Source organism: Trichosurus vulpecula, chromosome 9, assembly GCF_011100635.1.
Source record: "Trichosurus vulpecula isolate mTriVul1 chromosome 9, mTriVul1.pri, whole genome shotgun sequence".
NCBI lineage: Eukaryota > Metazoa > Chordata > Mammalia > Diprotodontia > Phalangeridae > Trichosurus > Trichosurus vulpecula.
Window position 1 is genome coordinate 65,160,045 of NC_050581.1, and position 21,397 is coordinate 65,181,441.

At 40.3% G+C, this 21,397-nt stretch overlaps 1 protein-coding gene across 1 annotated transcript; it reads right to left on the minus strand.

The window, feature by feature from the left end:
• Nucleotides 1-531: 531 nt before the first annotated feature.
• IDNK (IDNK gluconokinase) lies at nt 532-13,257 on the minus strand. Its single transcript, XM_036738668.1, has 5 exons — nt 13,192-13,257; nt 10,475-10,505; nt 9,331-9,417; nt 4,360-4,403; nt 532-1,400 (listed from the first exon to the last, which is right to left on the minus strand). The coding sequence occupies exons 1-5, from the start codon at nt 13,239-13,241 to the stop codon at nt 1,052-1,054; spliced, it is 561 nt and encodes a 186-aa protein (XP_036594563.1). The 5' UTR covers nt 13,242-13,257; the 3' UTR covers nt 532-1,051.
• Between the last annotated feature and the right edge of the window lie 8,140 nt (nt 13,258-21,397).

The following is a 21,397-nucleotide window of genomic DNA, read 5'->3' on the forward strand; positions in this document are numbered from 1 at the left end:
TAATCCTCTCTATTGATTCTCCATCTTATTTGATCACTCTTTGGTACCTCTGTTTCCTGTCCCCTAAAAGTGGGCATCCCCCCAAAATCTGTTCTTTAATCTTTTCTCTCTATTCTTTTCCTTAGTGATCTATCTTAACTCTCACTGTTCCATTTCAGGTAGTGTTTTCCAATATGTTTAATGAAATTTGCATTAATCACTTGCTATCATGGATGGAATCAAAATCCCAATTAAAATTTTGATTTTAACCATCTTCAGGTCCCACATACACATTACCAGCACATCAGAGGACAGGTCTAAAAATCACAGGACATCTCTTAAACTATGCCAAGACAGTAGATTGTTCCAAGATTATTAAAGAAAAATCACTCAACCCTTCATACCCTTTGACCCAGCCATCTGTCTACTAGTTTTGTACTCGAAGGATAGCAGGGACAATGAGAAAGATCCATGTATAACAAAATATTCACAGCAATATTCTTTGTAGTAGTAAGAAAACTTAAATGAAGTTGTTACCCATTAGTTGGAAGATGGATGAACAAACTATTAAAGGAATTTATTTATTGCCCCATAAGAAACAATGAATAGGAGGAATTTGGAGAAACATTGGGAAGATTTGTGTGGACTGATGCAGAGTAAAGAGAATAGAACCAGAAAACGAAATACGCAATGACTACAATATTGCCAATTAAAAATAAACACTAAACTATTGCCAAACTCAGTAAAGCCCATTTTGATCCTAGAGAAGAAAGAAGGAAAAATGCCTTCCCCTTTCTGGTAGAGAAGTGGAGAGCTGTGGGTCTGCAATTATGTTATAGGTCTGTATCATCAGATACATTCAGTTTGTTGACCGGGTTTCACCCACTTTGTTATAAGGGAAGATTCGATTAGCAGGTGTCAGGGAAAGTAAGTTGGGAAACAATTCTGATATTTTTGGAAAGGTATAAGCAACTCCCAGTACACTGTAGAATTGACATTCAGAGGAGAAAATTAAGATATTTTATAAGTAGGAATGTCTAATTCAGATCTGATGATTGCTCCAAAAGAGTTCTCATTTAATTTTTATATTGTCCACAATAAAAGGAATCATTTCTGAGACACTTTTGTTCACATTAAGTGACAGAAAGTTTTCTGGTGCTGTTGGGGGTTCCAGAGTGTCAAACTGAGACTGGAGCAATTCTGGTGGCATAAAATGTCCTTTTCTTTTGGCTAAACGCCCAGAGATCACTTCAAAAGACCCATTCAAATAGACCACAAGGAGCTTCAGCTTCGGGAACCCTTCTTTCTCTCCTGGCTCATACTTCTGAGTTACAGCACCTTCTCCTCTCATTAAGATGTTTCTGTACATTTTCTTCAAAGCAGAACAGGCAAGGACCACACTTTGACCCGAAGACACATTTCTATTTAAAAAAATAAAAGTAAGGTGTGTGGTAAGGGGCATCAGGAGAGGTCAGTAGGATCTGCAACATGAATATTTTAATTTTGTTTGCTTATCACTGGATTGAAGCCACAGCCAAAGACATAATTTTTAATAATAATTGCTAACCTTTATATAGAGTTTTAAGTTGCAAAGCACTGTGCATATATCATCTCATTTGATCTTTACAAAAACTCTATGAAGATGCTATTATGATCCCTATTTTACAGATGAGAGAATTAAGGCACAGATAGGTTAAATGACTTGCCCAGGGTCACACAGCAAATACATGAGGCAATTTGAACTTGAGTCTTCCTGAATCCAAGTCCAGTGCTCTGCCCATTATAATGTCCAGATGCCAAGGAATTGAGACCCCTGCATTTATGTATAGCCTCTTAACAAATGTCTCTGTTCATGGAGTTCACTGGGAATACAAAAACCTAATCGATTTTACAGCGACCAAACCACTCCCGAACAGCAGTATTTACTTAATTTTAATCTCCCGGCTTCTCTCTTCCTTATCCTGCTTTGTGGTAATGCTGGAAAGAACAAGGAAATGGTCGGGGGTGGCCAGCGGAAAGACGGAGAAAGAGACTTAACCTCTGAATTATTGTTATTGTTTGGACCTGGATTTCATCAGTTTGGGGAACTTCTTCGACTGATGTAGATGGCGTACACTAGTACCTACTCTGTAATTTCTAGTCCTGGTGAGTTACCTAGTTACTTAACCTTTCAACTAACTTTTAATTTTTATTTTTTTGAGGCAATCGGGTTTATGTGACTGGAAAAGCCTTTATAAGTGTTTACTCTGTGCCTAACTCTGTGCCTAAAGTACCGGGACTACAAACAAACAAAAAAAGTGATATAGATCCTGCTTTCAAGGATATCACATTCTAGTTGGAGGAAACAACATATAAAACAAAGTTCAGCTGTCAGGCGGATGGAAAGACCTGGCAATTCTAAGGGTGCAATGCCCAGGGACCAAAAGGTTGCATCGTTAGGTTAGAAGGCAGCTCCAGGGGTCAGGGGAGTTTAGAGGTCGTGGTGGGCCAGGGAGGGAAACCTTAGTTTAAGGTGCGCTAGCAGGGCAAATGGCAAGGCCTGGTGGTCTTCTGCCTTACCAGAGGAATATAGTTGCTGACTTAGCTCATCCTCGTTTTGCAGGTGAAGTAGGTGAGGCAGACAGGTTAAGTAACTTACCAGAGCCACAGCTCTTAAGTGTCTGAAGTATCTGATTTGTACTGTCTTCCTGACTCCAGGCCCAGAGCCCTATCTGTTTTGCCATCCAGCAGTTTCAGAGGCAAACGATATGCTTGGACTTTTTTTCTTAAGGGAGGATAATATGCAATGTACCCTTTAATTTTTTCAAAGTTGGAAGTAGAAAGGAGAGGTGGCATAACACTGAAAGCCTGGGCATATCATAGCCTTTAAGGCAACTCTCCAAGATTATGTAAGTTGAAGAGGAGGTACTCAGCTGAATTAGTAGAGGAAGTTCCCTACACCACTGAAATCATTGATCCTAAAGACCAGCAGGCTGTTAGAAAACCGTGTGTAGGTGCTGTTCTGTGCTGTAACTGAATAAAACTTAACAACAAAGTTGATCTGGCACAGACTTAAAGATTAGTACAGTGGTTATCATACTGCATGGTAATTAGGCATATATAATATCCCACTCATGTTAATAAAAATAAGTACTTCCTTACATACCCTAACCAACATTTATAGAGTCATCTAGTGAAACACCTGAACAAAAACCCCTTCTATAAACAAGTGGTTGTCCAGCCTTCACTTAAAGGCTTTCCATAGGGGGAGGTCAATTAGCTTCCAAAGTGGTCCATGGCACTTTCTGGACAGTGCTGTTAGGAAATTTGGCTTTCTATCAGACCAAAACCTGCCTCTTGGCAATTTCTACTCATTTGTTCCTAGTTCTGTCCTCTAGGAAAATGAAAAACAAATTTAATTCCTCTTTCATACAATTCTCCTTCAGATACTCGAAGGCTTTTCTCATGCATCCCCATATTCCATACACCCAGATCTTTTTTCCAGGCTCAACATCCTTAGTCCCTCCTACCACTCCTCACATGGATAAGTGTCCTCTACATGCTATATAATGTATCATGTCTAAACATCTGTTATCATGTATGTTGTTTTTTTTAATTCAATTTAATTTTTTGAATTTTAAAAAATAATTTCTTTTAAATTAAATTTTTAATTTAATTATTTTTTAAAATTTAATTTAGTTGGGAACAGAAAAAAGCATTAGTGTACAGGATGTTGATTCCTATAAGTACTACAGTCAGGAGTCAGGAACACCTGCGTTCAAATCCAGCCTCAGCCACCTAGTAGATGTGTGATCCTGAGCAAGTCACTTAAACTCTGTCTGCCTCAGTTACCTCTTCTGGAAAATGGGGATCATAATAGCAACTTCCTCATAGAGTATTTGTGAAGATCAAATGAGATGATCTAAGTAGTGCTTCGCCCAGAGCTCTACATGCTTTGCCACCTGGCAGTTTTAGAGGCAAACTATACGCTTGGACTTTTTTTTTTAAGGGACGGTAATAAGAAAGGTAGCCTTTAATTTTTTCAAAGTTGGAAGCAGAAAGAAGAGGTGGCATGGCCTAGCATCTCTTTCTCAGGGTGGCTGTGAATAGTGGTTCTCAAATTGTGGTCTGCAGACTCCTGGGGGTACCTGAGACCTTTCTGTGAATCTATGAGGTCAAAACTATTTTCATAATAATACAAAGTTATTTGTGTAACCTCCATAAGCAAAAGTTCTTTGGTGTCTTAAATAACTTTTAAAAGTGTAAGGGGGTCCTGAGACCAAAGTGTTTGAGAATGGCTGATCAGTGAGATATTTTGTTACTGACTAGTTTACCTTTTAATGTCTTTTTTAGACCTGTGCTTTACAATGGGCATAAATCATTGGCCAACTGTTCTCTTACCTCAATAAAATGTCATGTAAGTTGCAAAGCCATGGAATCCTATCCTGAAAGCAAATCAAACAGATAATAATGTCTCTTATTACAGTTTGGTTTCATAGTGTATATTTTATAAGATGATCTCAAAGCTCTTAACAAAGCCTAATTATGTCTCAGATCTCCCCTGCAATTCTGGGGGCCTACGAACACAAGTGAGTAACCAAATCAGAGAGCTAATTAGTCATTAAAATATTTTACTTGAACGACTATTGGCCCACTTATAAGTGGCACCATTTAAAAGCCATATACCTATGTTTACCTGTGTAGGTCACGTACCACCTGAGATCCAACACATTTTCTTCACGTGAATATTGCACATTCTATGACCCTTTTGGGGAGGCAAATTTATGAAATGACAAAGAATCACACAGATAATAATCAAATCAGTATTTAATGGATTATAATTGATTTGGCGTCTGTGAATACCCATAGGAAAGTCAGTAAGAGAGAAGCCTTTGGCGACTATTACCCAGAAGGTCCTGGAGCCAGTGGGGCAGGGAGAGGAACAAGAAGCTGCAAGTGGCAGGGTACAAAAACAGTGATGCTTTCAGTGTTACATAATAACATTCTAATAGAGAAGCAGCAGGGGATGGCTAATAAGACATTAGATTAGCTCCAGAAGGAGGTAGATCCTTGGACCTGGAGTCAGAAAGACTTGAGTTCAAATGTGGGCAAGTCACTTAAACTGTCTGCCTCAATTTTCTCATCTGTAAAATGGGGATAACCATAGAGTCTATCTCCCTGCCTACCTCCAGGACTGTTGTGAAGATAAGTTGAGATATTTGTAAATCACCTTGCAAACTTAAAAGGGCTCGTATCAATGCTAGCTATTGTTATTAGAGGTCTGACTTTAGAATAAGGAAGATCTAGGTTTGAGCCCTACTTCTGATACTTTTTAAAATTAATAAGCATTTATTTTCTTTTCCTTCTACCTCTCTTGACTGAAAACACAAAAGCAAAATCCTTATGTATGCATAGCCCAACAAAATGAATTTGCACATTGGACATGTTGGAAAAATATATGTTTCGATTTGCACCCTAAGTGTACTACCTCTTTGTGAGGAGGTAACATGTTTCATCATTAGTCCTTTGGATTAATGGCTGACTATTGCATTGATAAGAGGTCTTAGGCTTTTCAAAGTTGTTTGTCTTAACAATACTGTTATTGTATAGATTGTCCTCCTGGCTCTATACACTTTAATCTGCATCACTTCATGTAAGTCTTCTTAAGTTTCTCTGAAACCATACTTTTCATCATTTGTTATATCACAGTGGTATTTCATTGCATTCATATAAGATAATTTATTCGTCCGTTGCCCAATTGATAAACGTTGCACATACACCCCATTTCAATCCAGGATGTGAATGTAGGTACTTGGCTTTAAATGTCATTAACTCTCATTTCATAAAAGTTGCTTAATTTTAGACAAGTGCGCCATCGTGGTGATAATTTCTTTTCTATCTTTCAAAAAATTTCTTACTTTTTAAAAATTATTTTGCTACATGGACAACACTGGGGCTTTTTTCCTCTCCTTTAAAAAAATTCTGAATATAGCAAATATTGACTGTGGTAGGCACTTCCATATATAGCAGAACAGAAAGAGAGGACTGTACATGAAATTGTGGATTTCTTATGTACAGCTTGCTTGTCTTTTAAAGTATTTAATAAATTCAACATTTCACTTTCAAAGCTTTCCTGCTGGTGTGATCCCTCTGGCCCTCCTTCTGTTCTCTTCTATGAATTTCAAACATGTGTTTTTATGACTCTTCTTGTTCTTTTTTCAGCAATGCTATTCCCATCTCCTCCTGATCCCTACTCCTCTCCCTCCAAAAAAAAAAAAAAAGAAAAACTGGAAAAAAATCCTTATAACCAATATGCAAAGTTAAGTGAAATAAATTCCCATGTGGGCCACTCCTGAAAGTTGTATATCTCTTTCTGCAATATGATTCCAGCCCTCTCTGTCAGAAGGTGGGTAGGATGCTTCATCATTGGTCCTCTGGAATCATGATTGGTCTTTGGCTAAAAACATTTTAGTAACTATCTAACATGGTAAATTTAACGAGAAGGGACCATTTATATCTTCCTTGACTCTCTGATATCATCAATGTAGGCATTGGTACAGATGGTACTCCAACAGTACAGATTACTACCCATCCATGCCTTCTCATCCTATACAACTCTTGGCCATGTTTTTCTATAAATAATGCCTCCATCCAACATGGAGGTCTTCCTACCTAGTAAATGTCTGAGGCAGGTTCAAACTCAGGTCTCCTTGACTCCAAATCACATGCTCTACCCACTGTGTCACCACTAGATTGTATGCCTGATGAGGCCAAACACTATTTCTTATTTATGTTTGCATCCCAACACAATGTCTTGATTCAAAATATTTTTTTAATTGTTGAATGCAATAGCATCGAAGCCACCTCACTCCATTCTGGGGTTAGGTGAGGCTTACACCTAGCTACGGTGGGTCTCATTTGTTGTTGAGTCATTTTTCAATGGTGTGCGACTCTTCATGACCCCTTTTGGAGTTTTCTTGGCAAAGATATCACAGTGGTTTGCCATTTCCCTCTCCAGCTCATTTTACAGATGAGGAAACAGAGGCAAACAGGGTTAAGTGACTTGCCCAGGGTCACACAGCTAGTAAGTGTCTGAGGCCAGATTTGAGCTCAGGAAGAGGAGTCTTCCTGACTCTAGGCCTGGTGGTCTAGGCACTGCTCAACCTAGCTGCTGCAGATGTCACAGTAAAGGTCTAATTTATTCTGTTGGGTAGATTGGAAAGTTTAGGGAAAGGGTGGGCTGGAAAAATATGAACATGATTTAGTAAGTTGGTTTTCTGTACCTGCTTTAGCTATCCTATTCTACTATAAAGAGCCAATCAAATAGTCTCTCTTTTGCTTAGAGTGCTAATACTATTAATATGTCATCAGCAGGGATTAGAGTTGTTCTTTCTAGTAGTTATGATGGATTTGTGCTGATTCAACCATATTCTCCTTGATATCAGTCTACCAATCAACAATCTACTATGTGCAAAGCATGTGTGATGTACTGGGAGAGATTCAAAGATGACTGAGATATGGTCCCTACTCTCAAGGATCATACTAAAATCTAGTAGATAATCATAGCACGAGAGGCAGGGGAACATGGTGGATGGAAAGGTGGCTTCAGAGTCAGGAAGACTGTGGATTCAATTTCCACTGGCTGTGTGACTGGGTAGTCACTTAACCTCTCTGTGTTCTAGGCAACTCTCTAAATTGCAGAAAAGATGCCAATATACACTGTTAAAGGAAATTCCTCACTGAAACTTCCTACGCCAATGAAATCACTGGTGCCAAGGAAAAAATATGTGTCGATAGCACAGTATAGTTTATAAAATATTTCCCCTCCCCACAACAATCCTGTAGTGCAAATATTTCTATTATACAGATGAGTAATCTGGAGTTTCAGGGATGCCAAGTAACTAGCCCAGGGTCCCATGGCTAGTAAGCAATAAAAGTGGGTCATGAGCCTGGGTCTCCTGATCCTAAGACCAGTGTTCTTTCACTCCTCCATGCTCATCTCATTGATGTCAGGGGCCGAATAGTTCCGTGGTTCTGGAATGAATTCATTAAATCCGTCCATCTATAGTAGATAATAATGCTTGTTGGCTGCCTGATTACTTGAGACTCTAGCCTCATCTGAACTGTGCTCTAAGTGAGCTAAAAGGGGCAGTCCTTGATTCTGTTTCTGTACATTCAAATTATTAACACAATCACTCATATCCTGTTTGTAGCGATTCTGTGACACATACTCCTATCTAAAGAGGAGATCCCTCATCCTAATTATCTTTCTTTATTTCAAATATTGTGAATCCAGTCTTGAATGTCAAAGATGCAGACTGTGAAAGGTGAAAACTATATCTGTGGGGGTGTGGAAGCCAGCTTGAAATGGCTGCGAAAGCTGATTATTAAATTTTCAGAGAGCATTTATACCTCAGAAATCGGCAAGCACTACAAATCAGGACTTGATTTGTTGTTCTGTTTGTTGTTGAAACTTAAGCAATGAAGAAAATGTTAATAATGCAATTAAACTTAAAAGTATGTGATATACACCCCCCCCCAAGAGCTGATTGTTAAACATTTACCATCACACCCCTAGCTAGATTCCTTACAGCACAGAAAGTACAGTCTTAAGAGTTATCCTGTAATACCTAACAGACAGACCTAATACTGTTGGTTCAGGGCCACATGTAATAAAAACACTGGCAATGGAGAATAACCAAGAAAATATAATAACTTGGCTTGAAATCAGATTGGGGGTACGGTGAGGGTGGGTCAAGCTGGAAGAAAGTGACAATAGTTGGATCTGTATCTGCTTGATTCCAGTCCCTTTTACACACTTCACCAATGTTCCCTTGCACTAGCCTTCTGGCCTCCAAGTGATCTTTGATATCTGCCCTGTCCTGGAGTCTGACTCTTCTCATGATTGGCAGGCAGAGGTACGATAAGCATATTAACCCATCCTAGGATACACCCTCCTGATCTCAATGCTAACGGAAGGAAGGCCTTTAGACTCATTTGGTCTTCGCTAGAACCCTGAGAGGTAGGTACCTCAAGTATTATTCCCATTGAAGAGGAAGCATACTCCATAGAGGGTGACCCTTGACACCAGGAAAATCTGGGTTCAAGTCTTGCCTCTGACACATATTTGCCTATGTGACCAAGGATTACATCTCAAAAGACTAAGTTGTATGTGGTGTAGGAGCTCCCTCCACCACTGGAATGATAGGCCTGAACATTCTCTCTCTCTCTCTCTCTCTCTCTCTCTCTCTCTCTCTCTCCCTCCAAAACTGAGCTCCTAGGAATTAAGTGGTAGGGAGCCAAACTTAAGTCCTCTCTCTAACTTCAGCTCCAGTGTTCTTTTTTATATATCACATTGTAGCATTAAATTACCTGGTCATTCAGTGGTATTCCTTTCCCCATCTTTTTTCGATTTTCTTCAGGATGGTAGTCATCTGCATCATAGAATTTCCACCCCAGCTTAAAAAAAAACCAACCCAAAATATCACATATGGGAAGTTGAACAGTCCAAATTATAGTCATCAAATGGTTATCAACACTGTTTGGTCAAAAACAGTGATGGGAACTTTCCCCCCATTACAATAATAGTTAGCATTTAAGGTATATACAAGCACTTTATATATCATTTGATCCTTACCACAATCCATCAAGGTAGGTGCTAATATTACCCCCATTTTACCCATGAGGAAAATGAGGTAGACAGGTTAAGTGACTTGCCCAGACTCATGAAGCTAGTCAATGTCTGAAGCAGGATTTGAACTTTGAAGGGAATTGAACTTGGGTCTTTCACATGCCCAGTCCTACACTCATTGAGCCACCTCACTGCCTCTGTCTCACATAGCAATAAACCCACCCCAAAACTTGTGCATTCTGCGCAGGAGGAAAGACTCATTTCAAACGATGTTTTCCATTTTATTTCTTCATGTATAGTTATTTTAAACACTAAGATAGAAAACGGAATAAATAAGGAGTTGCATTTTATGCACAGTAACAGCAGGAGTTCTTAACCTTTTCTGTGTCATGGATTCTGTCAGTGAAGCCCAAGGCCCCCTTCTCAGAATATTTTTAAATATGTACAATAAAATACATTGGATTGGAAAGGAAACTAATTATATTGAAACATAGTCATCAAAATATATTTTAAAAACCAAGTTCACAGACTCCAAGTTGAGAACCCCTGATATAGGGGAAACGAGGGGATGAGGGGGCAGTGCAGCAAAGAGGATACCATGCTATTCTCAGACTCTGGGAGGTCTGGGTTTTAGGTCTCACCTCTGAGAAATTCTGAGACATTAAGTCATTCAGTCTCCTAGTGAGTGGGCCAGGCAACCCTGAAATCTCCAAGTTGGTACCAGTTTTTATTGGTAAGAGGTAATTTACTCACCAGGAGTTATGAACACCAATGAAATGGTAGGTTTGGTGAAAAAATAATAGATAGAGGGAATTGAAGGTTCCCGAGAGAAAAAGAAAATTGAGCAGGCCCATACACCGATGAGGCCGCATAACAGAACAATACCTCAATTGCCAGGAGTGATCCCACTGTCGACCTGTAAAAGAAGACATCGCTATTCAGATTACTAGTATTTCATATTCTTCCTTATCATTGAGAGGGGGTGAGTGAAGACCCAAGAAATAGCTTTCAATGCTGCTATAGATGGTATTAGAATGTGAAAAACATTATAAACAGAAGTAATGATTATCAACAGTTTGGCCTTAGCTGACCTCAGTAAACTGAACAAAGAATTGAGTAGCAATTACCAATTTTTTTTAAAAGCTTACCGTGTAAGCAAGAGTAAAAGAGAATGTCTAATGTACAGTGGAACCCTGTACAGAATAAATTTGAGCTTGGTGGGGTGGGGGGGGGAAGCACTGACCATTGGGCTATCTGATCAAATCTTGCAAGATTGGAAAATACAGCTTTATATTAGAAAGGCTGCTGGAGTTAGAGTCTAAGGATCCTAGATGAGATGACAGGATCATAGGTTTAGAGCTGGAAGGAATTTCAGGCCAGCTAGGCCAATCCTCTCCTTTTACAGATGAGGAAACAGAGGACTAGGGAGATTAATAGGCTTGCTTGAAGTTATACCTGACATTAATTACTAAAGGAAGGATTTGAATCCAGAGCCTCTGACTCCAGAGTGAACATTTTTTCCCCCATAATATTGAGGATACAAACATTTACCTACACATTAACTATCAGTTTGACTTTGGGCAAGTCACTGTTGTACAACCTTTCAAAAATCCCTTAACCTCCCTGGGATCCAATCTCCTTTTCTGTAAAATGAGGGGGGTTGGGTCATTTGACTTCTAAGGTCCTTTCAAGCTCTAAATTTGTGACCCTGTAATTCAGTGTATTCCTTTTTTTCCTCCTTTGGTTCTTATTAAAATGTTTTCCCCTCTTAAAAAGTAAGGTGACAGAATTTTATTGAGGGAGGGATTCAGTAGAGTATGTATCCACAACACAGTTAGAAGTTTTTTTGAACCTACCAAACTAGAAAGGCATAGAAGTAGAAGGAATGAAGTGACAGTACCTGCACTCAAGTTCTAATCGAAGAAAAAGACATATGGAAGGGAGCTGAAAAGGGGGATGAGAGTGCCTGGGTCTCGTAATGGACCGAATGCTGTTGTCTGAGGCCTGGAAAAGCAAAGTTAGGAAAGGCTCATCAACTTTTTGGCTAAAGGGAGAATTTTTTTTTTTTTGGCCAGAGCAGCTTTCAAAAGACCATAAAATGGGAAGGGCCTTTGCCAGCCCCCTTCTCTTATTGGTTAGTTCCTCCAGGGCCTTCATCCTTCATACATTTCCCTCTCTCTTTTTTTGACCTTCCAGGCAGCTACACCATTTCCTAAATCCGGGTACCCTCATTCTCCCTTTTCTGATCCTTTTTGTGTGTTGAGTATTGTATTCACACCCCACGCCCCCAACTGCCCCTCATGTGCCTGGCACACAAGTGCTTAATAAATGCTACCTGCCTTGCCTGGCTTTAAGGTTGTCAAAGTGTTTTCATATGTGAGCCCCCTGAGGTGCTTTTAGCCCCCTTATAAAGAGGAAATCGAGGGTCAGAGATGTTAAGTGACTTGCCCTGGGTCACACAACTAGCAAGTGTCAGAGTAGAAATTGGAACCTTGGTTTCCTGACTGAAAGGACAGCTCTTTACCAACTGCCTTTGAAGTTGTCAGAGGGATTAATTACAGCGTATAAAGAACCAATTCAAAGTCAGAAGTACAATGTGTCAAGCCCGGTGGTAAGCGCTGGTGTTACAAAGACAAAAGACAGCCCTTGATCTCAAGTCAAAACAGTTTAAATAAATATTTTAATAAAAAAATTAAAAATGAGGGTGGTACTATTTATTTGTTGATAAGGAAGTTTCAGTTTTGAGGTAAAATGTCTTTTTCGCTGTCACTTTATAAATCTATCAGCAAGCATACATTAAACACCTACCGTGTGCCAGCCGCCAGCTGCACCGGTTTGCTCCTAAAATTGTACTTAAATTACACTCCCTCAGACCATCCTTTCCAGCTTCTAAGACTTTTAAAACTCAGACTTGGAATCGTTAAACATTAACTAAGGGGGGGTGGGGGGCGGAGACTGGCAGAAGCTAGAGCCAAGTCATCTCTTTGGGGTGCTAAAGTCTGGTTTAAAAATGTGGCTCACTCAGCACGTGGGTGGGGGCGCTGGAAGGGGTAGGGTGGGGGTGGGTGCTGCTCTGCACCACAGTCTCGAGTGCCATAACTAATGTCTGTCGTCTTGGACTGCCTGTCAGTGAGGTTTCTAGATTGGAGGGGTGTGTATGAGTGGGTGGGTGGGGTGTCCCGGTACAGGGGGACATTGTGGCTCTTAACATTTTGGACCCTTTCCCAGTCCAAGGCGTGCCCACGCGGTGCAGTGGGCGAATCCGATGCATGAATGGGGCGGCCACGCATGACGTGCGAGTGCGTGGCCTTGGCCTGGGCGGGGCCAGAACCTGGTTCCGGGGCCCCGCGGCTTCCCCGGGCTTGCGGGGCGAGCCGTTCTCCAGTGCCCCTTGCAGCTTGCTCATGCAGCGGCTGAAGTCTGCAGGTGAGCCGGGGAGAGCAGGCTCCGTGGACCCCGCAGCTGCCCCGCGGTCCCGCCCGTCCTCCCCTCCTTGGCTGTCAGTGTCCGCTCAGCGCCTGGGCCAAGCAGGCTCATCCCCGACCTCCTGCTTCCTCCCGCCCTTGCGTGGGGACGCGGGCGACCCCAACCCAAATACCTACTTTCCCGAGCCGCTCACTCCCATCACCAGCACCACCCGGGGAGGCTCCATGGTTCTGACTCCCGACCTCGGGTGGCTCCGCCCCCGGCTCTCCCTCCCCAGCCCTGGGGCAGCGGCTCAGCCCTGCCCGCTTTTGCTGGCGTCCTAAGCCACCTGCGCTCTAGTCCCTCCTCCTTTAAGACGCTTGGGAGGGACGGCGGCTTTTGGACCCTTGGAGGTGGCGGTTCCACTCGAAGCCTTCGCTCAGCCCGCAGGGTTCTAGCCCAAGAGTCTGGCTTCGCCTCCAAATAGTTGGGAACGTTTAGGTTCTCCCCCCCACCTCTTGGTATTTAGATATTCTTGACTGTGGAGAGCTGGGTCCGGGACTTCCTTATTTTTCATCACTATTCAAGAGCATTTACCGAGGGCTTCTTAGGGAAGCTGGGTGGCCAAAGGAATCCCTTCTTTGAACTACTAAAGAGATGTGACCTCGTGCCATTCAACACGCTTTTATTTAAACACCTACTGTGTGAAAGGCAGAAACAGGCGGGTAGAGTGGAATAGAGGAGAACCAGCTTCGTGCATGGCTAGCTGGTAACTACGGACACCTCTCAGTGCCCTACCCAATTGCTGCTGCTGTTTGTCCTTCCTTCTAGAAGAGGACCATGACATCAGGGAGGTGACGCTATGACATGCAAGTGAATTGGATTTAAGTGAGGGAAGGCTGTGCAAAGTCACCAGCCTCACTTTCTCCCCCCGAAACTGAACCGGGCTGGCTAGTAGGTATGAATATAGGAAGATAGATAGATAGTAGGTAGGAAGGATGATCCAGAGTGAGGCCCAGGTGCTGCAGAAAGGTATTTCCAGCATGTTCCAGAAAGGAGGGAAGATGACTGGGAAGGGCAAAGGTAGTTATCAAAACTGATGAGGTCACAAAAAGCCCCACCCCTTCCTATCTCCTGACTACACTGTCCAGGAATGTTGACCGTTCAGTGCTAGGGCTTGGGTTTGCAAAAACAGCAAAGAAAAATCCTGTTCTCAAGGAATTTACCTTCAGATTCTTCCAGTGACAACTGCCTTCTAGTATTGGAAAAGTTGTCCTGTGGAAGAGCAATGAAAATTTATTCAGTTCAAAGGGTAGGGCAGAATTGAGACCAATGGGAGGAAACCATGGAAAGGAATAGTGACTTAAAAAAAATGTGCATGAAACATTGTTAAAAAAAAAAGGAGATGCGCTATAGATAGCAAAGGATAACAAATGGATAGCCCAATGAGAAGAGAACTGGAGGAGGGTCCGGGGTAGAACACGAATTCCCCCTTTCTCTAAGACTTATGACAGTATTTGGACTTGAGTGTCAGGGGAAGAGAAGGCATGGATGGGCTGCAATGCACTGGAGTGAAACGAGTGTCCACAAGGATGACAGTATAGATCTTTTGAACTATCCAGGTATTGCATACAATTATATGCAAGTATATCTGAGAATGTACAGCAAATGGAGGGTTATTTACAAAAAAACATAAAATCCCCAAATTGACAAAATAAGAAATTAATAACCTAGAGCAGCAGTTCTTGAAGGGGGCAGGGGTCCTAAGGATTCCTGGAGTCCCTAAGATCCTTTAAGGGAGTCCATGAAATTAAAACTATTTTCATAACAATATTTGCCTACTATAACGATCCTCCCTCTTCCAACTACGTATCTGTTTGAGACCATATTTTCTTCATGCATGTCAAACAAAAAAAATCACATGCATTTAGGGTAAATACATAGGCAGATAAGAGAATCAGTTTGTTGTCTATTAAAGCAGACATTAAAGAGATTTGCAAAAATATGTGAAGCAATGCCAATCTACTCACTAAATTTTTGTTTTGTTATTTTTTTTCTTTAAAATGTTATCTATGTTAACATGTAATGGGTGGTTTTTAATGAATAGATATTTTAAAAATTTTATCAGTGTTAATTTCTAATATGATAATATTGATAGACATAACCCTCATAAATAAACTCTTGGGGGGGGCTGTCTTTCAATAATTTTTAATAATGTTGGTCCTGAGATCAAAACGTTTGAGAACTGCTGCCCTACAGTGATCTCAGGAGATATTATAGGGACCATTAAGAGATATATTGCTGAGAAGATATGTAAGATGGTATTTTAAGGTTCTCTTGATTAGCTTTTCTCTGATTATTAGTGAAATTAACATCTGTTCATGTTGTTAATAACTTGTACTTCCTTTTTTTCAAAGTTTTTTTTGCTCATGTCTTTTGGTTTCTACTGGGGAATGTCAACAACTTATAGATATAGGACAATTCCTACATATTCAATGTCATATCATTATCTGATAAATTTATTACAATTATTTTTCCCAATTTTTTTAAATTTTAGAAATACTGGGTTTTTTTTTTGCAAAGTCTTTTTATACTTGCATACTCAAACCCATGGATTTTTGTTTCCAATAATTTCTAACATTTGTTCGGTTAAAAAGTTTTCCGCAACTGAGACAAAAACATTTTCTTCCAGTTTTCATATTTAGATGACTTATCTAAAATTTATCATATGGTATGATGTACAGGTCCAAACTCACTTTTTACTATGCATTTTACTTTCCCCAAACATTTTGATTATATAATGACAAACTGTTACTAAAACTTGGAAATTATCAGATACTGTGCAGTGGACAAGATCACTGGACTTGGAATCAGAAAGACCTGAATTCAAATCCTCCCCCAGATACTTACTAGCTGTATAATCTTGAGCAGGTCACTTGATGTCTTTGTGCCTCAGTTTTCTCATCTGAAAACAGGGATAATAGCACCTACCTCATAGGGTTGTTGTGGGGATCAAATGAGATCCCATATGTATACCACTTTGAAAACCATTAAGTGCTATGTAAATGCTTTAGGTTCTATTTCTCAGTTCTCTATATTGTTCTATCAATTGATTTCACTGTATTTTCTATTTTTTTGTTTCTGTATTATATTATTCTATATTATGTTATATTAAAAATTATATTATATACAAAAATTATTATATTATAAATTATATTATTTCTATTTCTGTATTTTTGCAGCACCAGAACATTTTTAAAATTAGTGCTTTGAAATGCATCTTAAATATGGTAGAATAAGTCTCTCATTATCTGAAGGCTTTTTGATAGTTTTTCTTAATATCCTTATAATGATTTTTTTCCACATACACTTTGTTATGACTTTAATTCTATGTAGTAGCCTATTGGTATTTTGAATTGTATTACATCTATAAATTAATTTTTGGAAATAGTGACACTATATATGCTAGCCTAACCATGCACACATTGATTGCAAGTGATGTATCCATTTGTTTATTTCTTCCTTAATTTCTGTTGAAATCATGGTGAAGTTATCTGTTACAGTCTAAAAGACTTTTCTATTTTGGGGGGAGCTCTTTGAACTTACTTATGGCAGGCTGCATTTGCTATACACCTGCCCCATCCTCTAGTCTAGCCAATTACAGCCCCTCCTTTGCCCTTTTTTGGGGGAATTTCCAGCTTGACTTAACTAGTACAACTTAACTAATAGTCTTCCTCAGTCAATACCTAACATCCTCCTGCTTTTGACAACTGGGATAGAAAATCAATCAGATACACCTGAGCAAGACTTGACTCACTGATTAGAAACCATGGGCCTTCACCTATGTCATTGAGCTGCTTTGGCATGGAGGGCATCCTACCTGTCTTATATAATAACTAGAAGGAATGATGTAAACCTGGAGAAGCTGGGTATGCCAGGTCTAAGGGCAGCCCCTTCTAAGTCCTCAAACTCTTGCAAGATCTTGGGACCACTGGTTTTGTATGGATTTCTTGTATGTCTTGATATAGTAATGCCCAAATATTTGATACATTTTATCATTACAGTATTTTAAGTAGGCTTGCTATACAGGCTTACTGTGTGCTCTGTGTTTCCTTATGCTGGATTTTGGCATCTCTCAAACCTTAAAAACCCTCAACGAGATATACAGCAAATTGTGTTGTTGTTGTTGTATCTGTCCTTCGTTCTCAAAGAGGACCATGACATCAGGGAAATGACATGACTTGCAGTTGACTTTGATTTGAGTGAGGGAGGGCTGTGCAAGGTCACCAGCCTCACTTTCTCCTCCAGAGTTGTCTGGATCCAGGGACCTGATATTCACCAGGACGACTGGAGATGGCCCAGGATGCATTGGGAGACCTGGACCTTTTGGGCTAAGGTCTTTTCAGATTCTCGTTTTGAGTGAGGTAATGCCCATTCAATGAATAAGCCTTTTTAAGAAGTTCATCAAGGGATTAATCAAAACTCAAAAAAAAAAATCAAACTGGGAGGGGAAGACCCTTAAGGTTTCTGGCCAAAAAAAGAGAAACAAATAGCAAAACAGCAAATAGCATTTTTCTGTCTATCAGTTTCTGCTGATTTTCATCAGTGATTTCATAAGAAATGCTGGGTCCAGTGGAATGGCATAGAGACAGGAGAGATCAATTAAGAAGAAGGCTAGTCTGTCTGTACTGCTGTATGTATTGAGAGGTAATAAGGTATAATAAGGCTGGAAAAGTAGGACTGGGTCATGTTGTGAAGGCCTTCTAATGCTAAAAGACTTCTAATACTAAATACCAGGCCCAAGAATACCAGCACTGGTCATGATTCAATCTCTTCCCTTCAGCGTATATTAATGGGATAACCAGTACCCAGGAGTCATCATCGGAGGTCCAAATGTGCTATTAATGGAATTATCCACACTGAGAGGTAGCTTCAAAGTCAGAACAAAGCCTTTAACTCTATAAATTAACTGGCTCTTCCTAATAACATAAAGGAAGTCTTTTAGTTTTTTTCTTCCTTAAGCTCTTGTCTTAAGCACCCCTCACCTAAAGAGTGCACACTCTGGCTCTGGGACTCCATCCATTCTGGCTCATCTACCTAAAATAGATCCATTCCTAACTTAGCCTTCCTCTGTACTTGATGGGCCTCAAGTCAAAAAGCCTGGGCTCTCCTTAGACTGTGAATTAACATGTAACTTATAGCCTATCTTCATGCCCTGGGCAAGTTTGCTTTCTGCTGATTGGTAGTCTCAAATCTTTCACTGCTTGAACTGAAACATCCATAGATGGCTTAAATGTGTCCAGAATTGATCTATCTTTGCCTTCCAATACCTCCCCCCTTCCAAACTTCTCTATTGCTATCTAGGGTGCCACCATCTTCCCAGTCTTACAGTCTAAGTGTCATTCTTTGCTTCTCCCCCTCTCTCTCACTCTCCACATCCAATTGTCAACTTCATAACACTTCTCTCATATATCCTCCTCCTCTTCTCCAATACTGCTACCACCCTGGTGTAGGAGGCCATCACCTCACACACGGACTATTGAAATACCCTGCTGGTCCATCTCCCTGACTCGGGTCTCTCCTCCAAGCCATCCTCAGATGACAAGGTGATTTTCCTAAAGCACGGGTCTGACCGTGTCACCTCCACCTCCATTTAACCAGCTTCAGTGGCTCCCAATCACATCCAACGTCAAATGTAAAATCCTTTGTTTGGCATTTGAAGTCTTTCGTAACATCCACCTTTCCAATCTTCTTACACTTTACTTCTTTCCATGTATTCCATGATCATGGACACCAGCTTCCTAGTTGCTCCTTGAATGTCACACTCCATCTCTGACTCTAGGCTTCCACCCCCAGCTGGCCCATCCTTATGCTTGGAATCCTCTTTCCTGGCTTCTTTCAAGTTGTAGCTAAAATCCTACTCTAAGAATTCTTGCTGGTGTTTTCCTTCTGAGACTACCCCCAGCTTTTCTATCTTGTTTCTATGTAGTTGTTTTTATTTTCTTTTTCCTGTTAGACTGCAAGCTTCTTGAGGGAGGGAACTGTCTTTTTGCATTCGGATTGCACGTGGTTAGCAAGGTGCCTGGCATGTTCATAGTAGGCACTTAATAAATGCTGCTTGACCGTCCGACTTCACCATGGGGCCTCTGCATTCAATGGTCAGAGTTCTAAAGGCCCTCAAAGTGGTTTGTTTTTACAATTTTTTTTTAAAATTGCATACATTATTTTGTTTCCACTCACGTCACATAAGCCTTCTCAGAAAAGGCAGTATTAAAAATGAATCATGGGAAGAGGCTTGGGGGCTTTTCTTTTGGTTTGTAAATGCTGGGTAACAGTTTACCTGTGTCTTGTTCAGACACTTTCCTTCCCTTCCCTTGTGGACAGCCTTATTTTTCTACAGTTGCCTTATCACAGTACTTCAAAATCTCCCATTTCATTCACTGTTACTTTTTTTCTCCTATTGTTAATGTAAATTAAGCACAAAATTAGAATTCTTTATTATATGTATTGAGGTTGGACGAATAAATTTTAGCCTTTGCCGTATGTATATTCCTCATTTTAAAAAGATTTTATATGGTACAGTTCTATTCATACACCAGGATTTGCTCAGCTGTTCCCTCCCAAGAAATAAGGAACCCTTGGTTTCCAGGGCTTGGGGTTTTGTTTTGCTATATACTTTTTTCCTCCCTCTGATTCATTTGGACTCTAGGCCTATTGGTATCTCTGGGGCAAAAATATTTCAGATATATAGTGCCAAATTGCTTTCCAGAAAGACTAACAATGCACTGGCATCTGTTTTTCTGCAGCTCCTTTGACATGCTTTCCTTTTTATCATGTTTGCCAATCTTGGGGAAATGAACTTTAGAATTGCTTTAGTTTTTTTTTTTTAACATGGCTGGTTGATACCTGGTATTTCTTTGAGAACTGTTTATTTGTATACCCTGACCATTTATTTATTGGGGGAATGAATCTCATAAATTTGGACCAGTTTCTTATGGATCCTGGAAACAAAAACTTTGAGAAACTCAGTGCAAAGATTTCCCCTTCCAGTCAAAGCTTTCCCTTCATGGGTTTTGTTTATGAAAAACAAAACAAAACAATTTTACATGATCAAAACTATCTTCCATGATCCTCTCTATTCCTTGTTTTTTCATATCTTCCCCTATCCCTAGTTGAAAATCTCTCTCTCTCAGGCTATTTTATATCTTCTCACATTTCTTATTGTTTCACCTGGAGACCTTGCCTCCTACCATTTACCTGAAGTTCCCTCTTCCAGTATCTTTCTGTCAATGCCTTTTGACATCATCCTCTTTTCTTCAGTCTTAATGAATAACCTTGCTAATTGCCAATTCTTCTTCATGTCCTTGCTCCCATCCCAATCTTTCCCAGCATATTTCCCCCAGTCTTTCTACCTCTCTCAACTTTTCAGTCTCTGCCTACCTACACTCTAGTCTTTCCCATCTTTAAAAATGGAAACAAACACTAAACCCTTCACTAGTCCTTCAAACTATGGTCCTAAATCTCTCCTTCCATACTCAATTAAAACTCCTAAATTAAAGTGGTCTACACTTTCCTCTGCTTCCTCTCTCTGTCCCCCACTTTTCAACCCCAAATTGACAATCCAGCTATAACTGCTGCTTCAAAATTAGCAATCTCGTTTGACAAATTTCATGATCTTAATCCTTATTCTTGGCTTCACGGTACCATTCGTCACTCTTGACTACTTTCTCCTGAGTTTTCATGTTACTATCCTTTTCTAGTTCTACCTGTTGTGGCTTGTTCTCTGCCTTCACATCTATAACCCACTCTCTCACTGTATTGGTTCCAAATGTAATTGGGACCACTTCTCTGTGTAATACTACTTGATGGCCTCACCAGTTCCCATGAGTTTCATTTACTCTATGTATCTGACTCCCAGATTGATCATATATCCTGCTCCAGTCTTTCTCTGGAGCTCCAGTCCCACGTCAGCAACTACTTATTGGGCATTTTGAATTGGCTGTCTCCTGGATGTCTCAAACACGTGTCTAAAATAGAACTTATTTTTCTCCCAAAGCAACCTTCTTCTGAACATCCTTGTTTCTTTCAAAGGTGATACTGTCTTTCTAGATACCTCACTCTCACCCTGTATATCTAATCACTTCTCAAATCTTTTCAATTCTACTTTGACAATGTCTCACATCTTTCCTCCTTTTAGGACTCAGCCACTACCCTAAAGGAATAATTAGTAACCCCTTGCCTGAGTTATTACAATGCCCCCAAGTTTCTCCTCTAATCCATCCTGCTCCTGCGGGTGAGCTTCCTAAGTCACCAAACATGCCAATTCCCTACTCATCATGCAAAGGATCCTTATTCCAGACTAAAACAAATGATCTGTTTGGCTTTTAAAGCCCTTCACAAACA

Coding starts and splice junctions, on each gene's coding strand:
- IDNK (XM_036738668.1), bottom strand. CDS start 13,241: ATGGAGCCTCCCCGGGTGGTGCTGGTGATGGGAGTGAGCGGCTCGGGA. Junction 10,506..13,191: donor GGAGTGAGCGGCTCGGGAAA/GTAGGTATTTGG, acceptor CTTCTTTTACAG/GTCGACAGTGGGATCACTCC. Junction 4,404..9,330: donor GAATACCACTGAATGACCAG/GTAATTTAATGC, acceptor ATTTGCTTTCAG/GATAGGATTCCATGGCTTTG.